Below are 10965 nucleotides of genomic sequence, written 5' to 3' on the forward strand. Positions count from 1 at the left end.
GGTTTCCTTGACCACGATGATATTCAATTCCAGCCATATGAAAGATTTGACATGCTTCAAAATGAATAGCCATGCATGCTTCAAACTTCAGGCCCAAACTGAAATTGGATGCGATATTTTTATCTTATATTATCCACCTCTAAATTCTAATTGATTTTGAACCTTGATAAAGTATATGAATTTGTTTGAAAGTGTTATTAAAATTAATGAAGGTGTTTTTAGTAAAATTGTTTTTGGGGTTTCAAAAACACTTAAAAGTGTTTTTTACAAGAATCACCAATCATGGATTTCTTGCAGAAAACACTTAAAAGTGTATCTCCAGGATTCACTTACATTTTCACTGAGAATTGGTTTCAAAAATAATTTCATAAAAAACCCTTTCAACAATTTTAAAGCAGTTCCAAACTAACCTTCCATCCGCCATACTTTTGCTTTCCATGATAATTAGTGGAAACCTATATTCAAAATTTTAAATGAGCATTCTAATGTCAATATTTAGGCTGATAAAGTTAGAAACAAACTTGCATGCTATTCCTATTAATTTAAGGAAAACTAATGAAAATATTTGAAAACTTTGAGTTTTAACGATAAGGATAAAATAAAGGGTAAAGTGAATAATACCAATATTGACCTTTTAGTGTAAAAATATGGTTTTTCATTAAAGTGAACAGTGCCGGAAGTTTTTCGTTAATATTCCCATTAATTTATTACTATATGCAATATAATATCATGATTAGAAACACAATTTGGTACACAATTTGGTACATCAAGTGTTATAATACAACTGGTTAGAAATTTTTTGTTTTAAATATTTAACCACTTGTATTATAATATTTGGTGTACCGTACTATATTCCAAGCACACTTAAAAATCCCTCCACTCACACATCATAGTATACCAAACTATATTTTCAACACACTTAAAAATCTTTCCACTCACACACCATGCCACTGGTTGTGTGTTGTATGCAACCTTCCCAAGTTGGTACCATCATTTTTCACATTTGAAAACTCTTTTAAGCTTCTTTGTTTACTTTATTTGATTCTCAAGCAAGGCTCCTTGCCTCACCATTTCAAATATTATTGTCGGTTATATATTTGAAAAATCCCTTACAATATATGTGTGTGTGTATATATATATATACATGTGTGTGTGTGAGGTTTCGTATTGTTATACAAGAAATGTTAGCAACATTCTCATTTTAATCTTCTCATTTTTCTCAGGTAATGTGTAAACCACTAGTGCTCAAAACTAAAATTTTTATTATACTAAAAAATCACAATTATTTTATTTTATAGGGCCCGAAAAAACCCTTGTGTTAACATCTTTATGTGCATGTTGTCCTTGTTACTTTATTTAGTTTCACCATATTCACCGAGAAGACAATTTTACTGTGGATGTCTTTACTGTTTTACAGATTGAATCATTCTTAATTGTGTGAAAAAGTTGAATCCGGATCTCATTGGATTCTCTTTGTGAAGGTCTTGAAAATTTGTAAATCGTGTCTATTAATCGTATATCGTTCGGTCATAAATTATTTAAAATATTTTTATTTAAAATTAAACACAAACAGTACTTGACAAAAATTGATCGCACGATATACAATGAACGGACACAATTCACTAATCTTTAGAACCACCAAAATGATTCGAAGAGGATCTTGTTGGGGAAAAGGTTAGAGCGCATTATATCCTTACTTTCATGAGTTAACTTTCCAACTTTTGTATGTGATTCAATATTTTAATGCATATTACTTTCTCTAAATTATTATAATAATTTTAAATTCTCTCTTCTCCTCTTAATAATAATTAAAAAATTACTCCCGACTTTCAGTTGACAGGCTGAAGTTACGTTGCCGTCGTGTATCTTGTTTTCAGTTCTTGTTTTATCAGTTACTTTTTTTTTCTTACGAATATTGAAGTGAATATAAACACTCCAAGTGGCAATATCCCAAAATATTACAGAATTTTCACATACAATCGTACAAAACGAAACCTTGTGTTGGTTGATAAAGCCAAAGTTTTTGCCACACATCCTGTTAAAAATGTTGGGGGTTAAATTGTGAATGACCAGCAAATCTGGACTCTTTCGAATAAACAAAATAAGAAAGAACACTGCCGCATGGGTCACAGCCCTTCTCATTCCCACAATTTGCGACATAGAAGAAAAGAAACTGCGTAGCACCTTGGACCACCTCATCTTTTACCCACACACATGGCCAAATCGGCCTCGGCCTTGTGTTGTATATACGTACGCTGTAAGCCAAAGACATATGAGATCGGGTGGTACTATCCACACACAATCTTAACTTTTGATCATCATACCGTAAAATTTGAAGAGAATTAAGAACACAAATTAATAAAAAATGTGTGCGTAAAAAAAGTCGTAGATGGTATCACCCTAGCTATGTGATTTTGTATGCTACTACATTGCCACTTTATTTTCATATCAAATCACCTCGTTTTTAACATATCTTTTGGCTGATTTACACTCACATGAGGAGTTAAAATTGTCTATATTTCCTCTCATGCTCTTGGTTTGTTAACTTATGAGCATTCATCCATGTTGCAAAAATTTCGAGTTCGAATGCCTCTTCTTCAAAATTCTTATTAAAAAAAAGACATTGAAGTCAAAATAGATTTTGAAATTAGCATAATTCATCATTTTTGTCATTCGAGATTTGAAATCAATAAAAGTAGTCACTAACTTTGTCCACCATTAATCATTTTAATTATTTCGTGAAAAATATTTATGAACAAGGACCAAATGAAAAAAGTAGCCTCAATTTAATAAACAACGGGCTAAAATAATTTGACAAAAGTTGATGATATTTTTGCGATTTTTTCCTTATTTAATGAATTTTTTTAACGAAACGACCAAAATGATTAACGGTGGACAAACTGAAAAACTAGTTCTATCGATTTTAAATCTCAATGACCAAAGTAAGGAGTTGTGAGTCTTGTGACAGTTTCAGAAATCATTTAGCTGAAAAGCTTAAAAAAATTTCATTTGCAATTCTCCCAACGTTTTATATTGGTTTGGATGCTATTTTGTTTTGGTTTTTTCGAGCGGAATTTATTAATATTCAAATGAAAATGGACAAAGTCACAAAGCACCAACAAACCAAATTAAAACAATTAATACAAAGTTATACACAATAATGTAATAAATTAATAAATAAACAATTATTGATGTTTGATAGTATATGTAGCTGAAATTCATTGCTCCATTGATTTGGGCTTCCAATTATTGGGGAAGCAACACATACAATTTACCAAGGATTATATATCATAATTAAGACATTCCGAATGTAAAAAAAACAAAAAGGAAAAAAAATATTACATACTTAATATAGTTAATTAAAAATGAAAAACTAACTCGAGTTCGAGCCATGGGGCTAACCTTTCTTAGCCACAGGTTCGAACCCAAATTAACCAAACGGGCTAACCTGCCACGTCATCATCACTGTCAGTCGGCAATAGTCCAGGTCATATCATTCTGGAAGATCCAGTGGCAGACCTCGATCTGACCCGGACCCGAGCCCAAAGCCATAAACGACCCATGAGTCGGACTCCAAGCAGACGTGTCCAAGTGACAGATGGCAACACCGTGGTTGATCTTGGCCTTCGAAACCGGGTCCAAAAGATCCGCTTCGTAAACCCGAACTTTAGGAACAGAGTGGCAGTAGTAGAGTAGGTACGGGAACAGGCTCTGGTGGCACGACACGGACTGCGTGACTTTCCCGCCGTTGATTCCCTTCACCGATCCGATTATCACGTCGTGCTTCGCCCCATTGACGTTCTCGGTGCTCCGAACAACGACGTTTCGCCCGAGGACGGTGGTGGCGAAGTCGATCATGTCCTCGGCGGACCCGACGCAGCGCTTGGTCTCGCCGGCGCTGGGGGCCCGCTCGCACTCCTGGAGGGCGTCGACGATGATCTTCTCCATCGTGGAGTTATCCGCCGCGTGGAAGATTTGCTTGAGGGCCGCGATTTTGGAAGTGGCAAATGGTAGTTTGGAGAGAATTGTCCGGGGCAAAAACGACCTTTTGGGCATTTTATCTTGAATATCGGGCATTGGCATCACGACCCCCTTCTTGAGCATCGACTCCCGGAAGAATTTGCCCGGCTCCACCCATTTTTTTACCAAACTGCCACTAGCCGCCGCCATTGTCGCAGCCACTTTTTCAGAGCTGGCACCGGCCTTGGTGTAGCTTTTGAAACTTACGCTCTCCTTCTTGGCGTAGTCTTTGAAAGTCGTGTTCGCGCCGTAGATCTTGAACCCGATTTCCTGCCCCTTCGCGCCCTGCCCGTACCCGGTGAATTTATCGGACCCAACATTGAACGACTTGCCGTAATTCGTGAAATCCATCTTCTGGCCGTTGGAGTTCTTGGCGTACGATTGAAACGAATCGTCGCCGACATTGGCTCTGTCTCTGTAGCTGGTGAATGTCTCGACTCCGGCATTGCCTCCGTCGCCGTAGCTCCGGAAATTGTTAGTCGGATTGTTCTGGTCGTTTCCGTAATTATTGAACTTGTCGTTTGCTCCGTTACCGGATTGGCCGTAACCCGTGAACCCGGACCCGACGACATTGGCGCTAGTACCGTAGCCCGTGAACTCGTTCGGGGCCCCATTGGCGTTTTTGGAGTAGCTAGAGAACGATTGGTCGCCAGCGTTGGCATTCTCACTGTAGCCCGTGAACCCGTGGGACCGCCCGTTTGAATCGTCCGAGTAAGAGTTGAATCCGAGGTGGGGAACGTTCACCGAGTCGGCGTACTTCTTGAAGTCGCCGGCGCCGCCGGTGGATCCACCGGCATAGCTGTTGAAGCTCTGGTCCACCACGTTCCCGTCGTTGGCGTAGCTGGTGAACTGGTCCTTGTGGTTGACTGAGTCGCGGCTGTACCGCCGGAAAGAGTCGACTGGGAGGTTCTCGCCGATCGAGTAGTTTTTGAACGAGTCGACTCCAGCGAGCCGATCCGTGCCGTAATTGGTGAAGTTTTTGTTTGTGTAGACCGCGAAATTCGCGTTCTTGTCGTGCTTTTCGAGGCTCGGTGCCAAATCGGGGAAGCAGAGGAGATTGGCTGCGGAGCAGAACTCAGGCAGCCGAGTCGAGAGGCCGTTCTGAGCCGCTAACTTAACGAAAGCCGCCGAGTCCACCGCATTCAATGGGGAAGCCTTGGAGAGCAAAAACGACGGCTTCTCCGCGTCGTTTCGGACCTCCTTACTCCAGTAACGAACCAGATACGCCTTTGGCGAAAATGGGTTTTCAGCCGCGCCGGAGCTGCCACCGTTGGCGGCGAGAGCAACCTGCATAGGCTGCATTGTGTCATAACAATGGCAAACCGGTCAGAACAAGTAAAATTAAAGCGCCCAGAAACAATGACAGTACGAACATTAATCAAATAGTATGAATTAATTCATAAATAAATAAAAGGATTAAAGTTATCTGGGTAGAGAAATATAGATGGCTTACATTGAGAAATGAGAAGAAGATAAAGAACAGAGAGAAAGGAGTCACAAGGCTGAGTTGTGTGTGCTGCTGCATTTTTCTTTATTTTTTATTTTTGTTTTTATTTTTTTGGGGGATCTAAGTGAGAGAGAGGGAGAGAGAGAGGGAGGGTTGAGAATGTTATGTTGGTGGATTTGTTTGGTTTTAAGCAGGTATTTATATTGGTGTGGAAGAAAGAGGAGCGGACGAGCGAGTGAGAGAGAGAGAGTGTGAGGGTTTGGGCTTTTGCTTTGTGCTTGGCTGCTACCATGGCCTACCTGCAAAATTTTAGGGCTATACAACTTAATAGAAAAATAGAAAACTTCATTTCAATTCCTAAATAAGATTGTTTTTTCAATAATACCGTATGTAAGATTAAAAACTAAAAATAGTCCTCCGTATTAGATTATAGTATTCCATGTCACATTTAATCATTTTTAATAAATTTATTGCATTTTTAGTTTCCCTATTTACCCTTATTACTCTCTTAAAACAAATTAGAGAAACAAATATATAATTAATTGTTCAAGAATGCTTAATTAACTAGATCCATAATTAACATGTTCGTTATAACAATAACATTACCATAAACATCCATGTGTTATTCCAATCAAAGAACCCAGAAAACTCAGAAACCATGATCAAACAAAAAAAGCTAGAAAACTTAGAAACCAAAAATCTCGTTGTATTCGAAAAAAAGAAGAAAAAGGGGCTTTTAGATGCCGAATTGACGGTGAATCCTGTAACATCCCACATTGCCCAGGGGAGTGATCCTTAAATGTATATTCCCATCTCTACCTAGCACGAGGCCTTTTGGGAGCTCACTGGTTTCGGGTTCCATGGGAACTCCGAAGTTAAGCGAGTAGCGCGCGAGAGCATTCCCAGGATGGGTGACCCATCGGGAAGTTCTCGTGTGAGTTCCCAAAAACAAAACCGTGAGGGCGTGGTCGGAGCCCAAAGCGGACAATATCGTGCTACGGCGGTGGAGCGGGCCCGAGAAGTGATCTGCCCCGGGCGGGGATGTGACAAATCCAGAGATAAATTAAAGCAAAAAAAAAAAAAAATAGAGAAAATAGAATGTGAAATCACAACCTAATTGATCGTACTTAATTAATCAGACATACACTATATATACCTAACAGACCGTACCGAATGGATATGACCTAATTGACAGTACCTAAATGATTTAGGTGCATTCATATAGGTCTCGTGTGAGTTCCCAAAAACAAAACCGTGAGGGCGTGGTCGGGGCCCAAAGCGGACAATATCGTGCTACGGCGGTGGAGCGGGCCCGAGAAGTGATCTGCCCCGGGCGGGGATGTGACAAATCCAGAGATAAATTAAAGCAAAAAAAAAAATAGAGAAAATAGAATGTGAAATCACAACCTAATTGATCGTACTTAATTAATCAGACATACACTATATATACCTAACAGACCGTACCGAATGGATATGACCTAATTGACAGTACCTAAATGATTTAGGTGCATTCATATAGGTACTATGATTTAGGTGCATTCATATAGGTACTATGATTTAGGTGCATTCATAGAGGTACCATGGTTTAGGTGCATTCATATAAGTACCATGGTTCAGCCAGGTGCATTTGACTTGGTACTATGATTTATGTGCATTTGACTTGGTACTATGCTTTATGTGCATTCGACTAGGTTCTATGATTTAAGCACATTAGGACATTGTTTAAGTGCATTCGATTATGTATAATATATGATTTGGCTATTTTTATTTCCTCTATGCTTTGAACGGTGATAATTAATAATTTGAATTAGGTATTTGTTAATTCTTGTAACGTATCACTAATATTTTTTTGAATTATGTTTATTGTTTTAGAAACTCAGACAATAATCAATGCCAAAAAATAGGGAGCAAATTAAAATCAAATATTTAATAGGGGCATTATAGGAACAAAAAACGCATTAAATATTTAAAAACAAGAAAATATGAATTTTAATATTTATGCTGACATGGAAATTTAGTCAAAGGACTATAATGAATATATAATCTAACAAAAGGTTTTAATTAAATTTCAATCTTGATCAAAGATTAAAATGGAGAAACCTCTAGAAATTAACACACCACACGAAATATGGCACGATGAGTTTTCCATGATGAATGAATAAAGGAAGAAGATATATTGTTTATGGCTTCAAATCCATGAGATGTGAAAAAGAATCCATTTTTCTTTAACATAAATGAATATCCAACGTCGCTGTTATGTTTGAAAATAGTTATTTATTTAATTTAGTGTTTAGATTTGGGCTTAGCGCATTAGAATTAGGTTTTCGTTTCCTTATTTATTAGGATTTAGTAACGTTTATTATAAACAATAGTCTTTACGGCTTATGTAGCCGTCTCGGCAATTTGTAGTCTTCTGTTTCGTTTTAGTTAATAAAGTTTTATATTCTGTTTGTCCATCATGTACTCTAATTGACACACCCCGACCGAGATCAAGGCGTGCTGGCCATCACACGGAGGTGACGCAACCATGTGCACGTGCGGAAGCTAATGAAATAGTAATATAAAAAGTACGAATAATTAAAAACTAGCATACAGAGTACTAAAAACAAGTGCTAGCGTAAGTGAGACGCTAAGTTCAGAGCAAGTCTATAGCAGTCCAAAAGAAAATATGCGACAATAGTACACCCGAAGGTGACCCTACACTGGTGAGTGTCTGTCAGAAAAGCTGGAATAACCCTCTGGGAAACCACCGAAGCTGCTAAGTAACTAGAACCTGGAGGGGCGCAAAACAAAAGCGTGAGTGGGCAAAAACAAATCTTTTCGAAAACCATTTAGTAAAAATACATTCTAACCCCTCTCCGTAAAACCTGTATACTTCCCAGGAAATAAACATATATACGTATGTATAGGTATGCCAGTCATGCTCAAGAATATGCCATGTCAGAATCTCATAATGGAATGCAAGTGCCCAGGTATAAATCATAACAATAACATGTAATCTGGCAGCCGGAGTCACCTAACGTGACATGTACGGCGGCATATAGAGCTCAAATCTCACTCACAATAACTGAACCTGCCCACGAGTCGGAACCACCTAAAGTGGTCTGTACGACAGGCCTGAGTGTAACATATATATACTCTCTAGTGCTACGATCACGTGAAGGCTGTGCGAATAATCGCGGGTTACCTACGAGTCGGAACCACCTAATGTAGTCTGTACGACAGGACTGTGCACCTAACTTGGATCCAAACTGAGCGTGTGGTGTGGGAGGTGAACATCACGTGAAGGACTGTGCCCTACTCTGGGCGGGAGCACTAACACCGGGGGTGCAGGTTATGAGCTCTCTAAGCATCTCAAACTACTACTGAATGTAAATATGATTAACACTTACCTGGCACTTACCTGTGCGTCCACAACACCCAATATGCATATGTATATATATATGCAACTACTAACGTAACCAACGATGCATGAATAACGATAATGTAATGCATGGCATAAACTAATAAACATTAATTCAACTTCTGGGAAAAATATAGTATATAGGTATATACGGAAAACCAAAAGCCCACTCACTGGTAAGTGGAAGAGTCGTAGCCCCCTGCCTCAAGTGACCACGCTCGTCCTCGGGGTACGTATCACCTATATGCGAAATAACTACAAAAACGTTAATTTTAAAGCACATAACCAACTTCTCGTAATAACTTCTCATACATTGCTCAAATTGGACAAATGAATATACCAACGTGCTCTACACAACCTCAGGATCACACCCATAATTTTAGAAAAATTTTCCACCGCCGCACGCGCCCCTACGTGCTGGCCACGCGCAGGCACGTGCCTGGCATGCTGACGGCGTCAACTGACGCCGTGAGGAATATTCCGTTAGTTCTAACGGATTCCGTCAACGGCGTCAGGAATATTCCGTCTCCTTCCCCGGCGAACCTCCGATGACGTCGCCGGCGCCGGAAAACTGGGGAATTTTAAAACTTCGATTTCTCTCTCGTTTTCAACCATTTTTCACGATTCTTGTACCAAAATGACGCCTAGAACTAGGAGAACATAAATATACTACATTTGAGGGTCAAAAGCTACTCGATCATACCTGTCCAAACCTCCCAACTCCGGCCAACTTCGAACGCAATGATTCCGACGTCAAAACTCCTCAAACGAAGCACTCCGAGGCTCCTTGGGACCTCACCGAGTCACCTACGAGCTTCAAAATCCCAAAAACGTGCTAAAATATTTTTGCATGAATAGTACTCAAATCGGACCTTGTGAAATTGACGTGAAATCGTCGGAGTTCTTACCTGAAAATGGTACGATCGTGCTCCCCTCAACCTCATGAGCTTGAATATGGGTTTAGTTCCCTCAATCTGCAAAGATTTGATGGGTTCTTGGTGTGTCCGTACGTATGTGTTTGAAAGGGGGAGGAAAGGGAGCACGGGAGAGAGACAGGGAAAAAGACAGAGGGACAGTGAGAGTGAGAGGGTGTGTGTGTGGCCCAACACATGCCAACACAACCCAAAACAGCCACCAAGCGTAAACGAAACGAACTAGGGGTAAAAATGTCATTTCACACGCACGTTTTAGATAATTTCGGGATGGGATGTCACACTAATTTTCAACTTGTTATTTGTTGGATTTGAATTTAAAGTATGTTATATTTCTTGACATTAAGATTTGTGATAAAAGCTTGACATCTAGCATTTGGTAAAATAGTATACGTCTCCACTCAATTGATGGAGGTTTCGGGTTTCAAAGTATTTTTTGATAGTTTGATGATTAATTAGAACGGTGTAGCCTTGTTGTGACACTATGCGTACTTAGTTAGAACAATAAAAAGAAGTGAACATTGATATCCCCACATCTTACAAGTTGGTGAATAATATCTAATTGAATCAAAATCATTAATTTACGCGTTGATTTTATTAAAAGGTTTGCTAAGGGAACTTTCTCTAATTGAGACTATCTGTACACTCTGTCATCTCACAATTTGACGTCAATTCTAGTGCTAACATCATAAAATATTATGGCAGAAGCATGAGGTCTCAGAGAATTCATGTAAAGTATACTTAGCATTTCTCTTCCTACAATATATAGAAAAGAAAAAAAAACAAGTGATTTTCCATATACAAAAATGTAAAATTCAGTACCTAAAAATCCTAAGGAGCAAATTAATTAGCTCTACAAGCGATTTTTCAACATACCAAAAATATGGTCTGGATCACAAAGTATACCAAATCGTATTTTTTGTACAATTAAAATTTTATCGTGTAATGCTGAGGAAGAATGTCAGATATTTAATAGAAAATCTTATGGCATGACTTGGAGTTGAAGTCATCAAAACTTTATATTCTACTCTTAAATTGACCGTGAAATTTACGAAAGAAAAAGATTACAATTTACTAGGGCAACTTAAATTTCCCATAAGGAGAAAATCTAGCTGCAATAAATAACAATCCACTTTAATTTGTTTTTTGATCAAAGGGCAGTC

At 38.8% G+C, this 10965-nt stretch overlaps 1 protein-coding gene across 1 annotated transcript; it reads right to left on the reverse strand.

Moving 5' to 3' along the window:
* Positions 1-3208: 3208 nt before the first annotated feature.
* LOC137730881 (polygalacturonase 1 beta-like protein 2) lies at positions 3209-5747 on the reverse strand. The gene is made up of 2 exons (XM_068469880.2): positions 5474-5747; positions 3209-5316 (listed from the first exon to the last, which is right to left on the reverse strand). Exons 1-2 carry the CDS (start codon positions 5543-5545, stop codon positions 3469-3471), a joined length of 1920 nt encoding a protein of 639 aa, XP_068325981.1. The 5' UTR covers positions 5546-5747; the 3' UTR covers positions 3209-3468.
* Positions 5748-10965: the final 5218 nt, after the last annotated feature.

The sequence above is a fragment of the Pyrus communis genome, chromosome 16, assembly GCF_041283825.1.
Source record: "Pyrus communis isolate YQ-2024b chromosome 16, ASM4128382v1, whole genome shotgun sequence".
Classification (NCBI taxonomy): domain Eukaryota; kingdom Viridiplantae; phylum Streptophyta; class Magnoliopsida; order Rosales; family Rosaceae; genus Pyrus; species Pyrus communis.

What these genes read in the sequence shown, in the direction of transcription:
- LOC137730881 (XM_068469880.2), bottom strand. Translation starts at nt 5,545, where the DNA reads ATGCAGCAGCACACACAACTCAGCCTTGTGACTCCTTTCTCTCTGTTC. An exon ending in TCTTCTTCTCATTTCTCAAT is followed by an intron (nt 5,317 to 5,473) that starts GTAAGCCATCTA and finishes GACACAATGCAG; the next exon opens with CCTATGCAGGTTGCTCTCGC.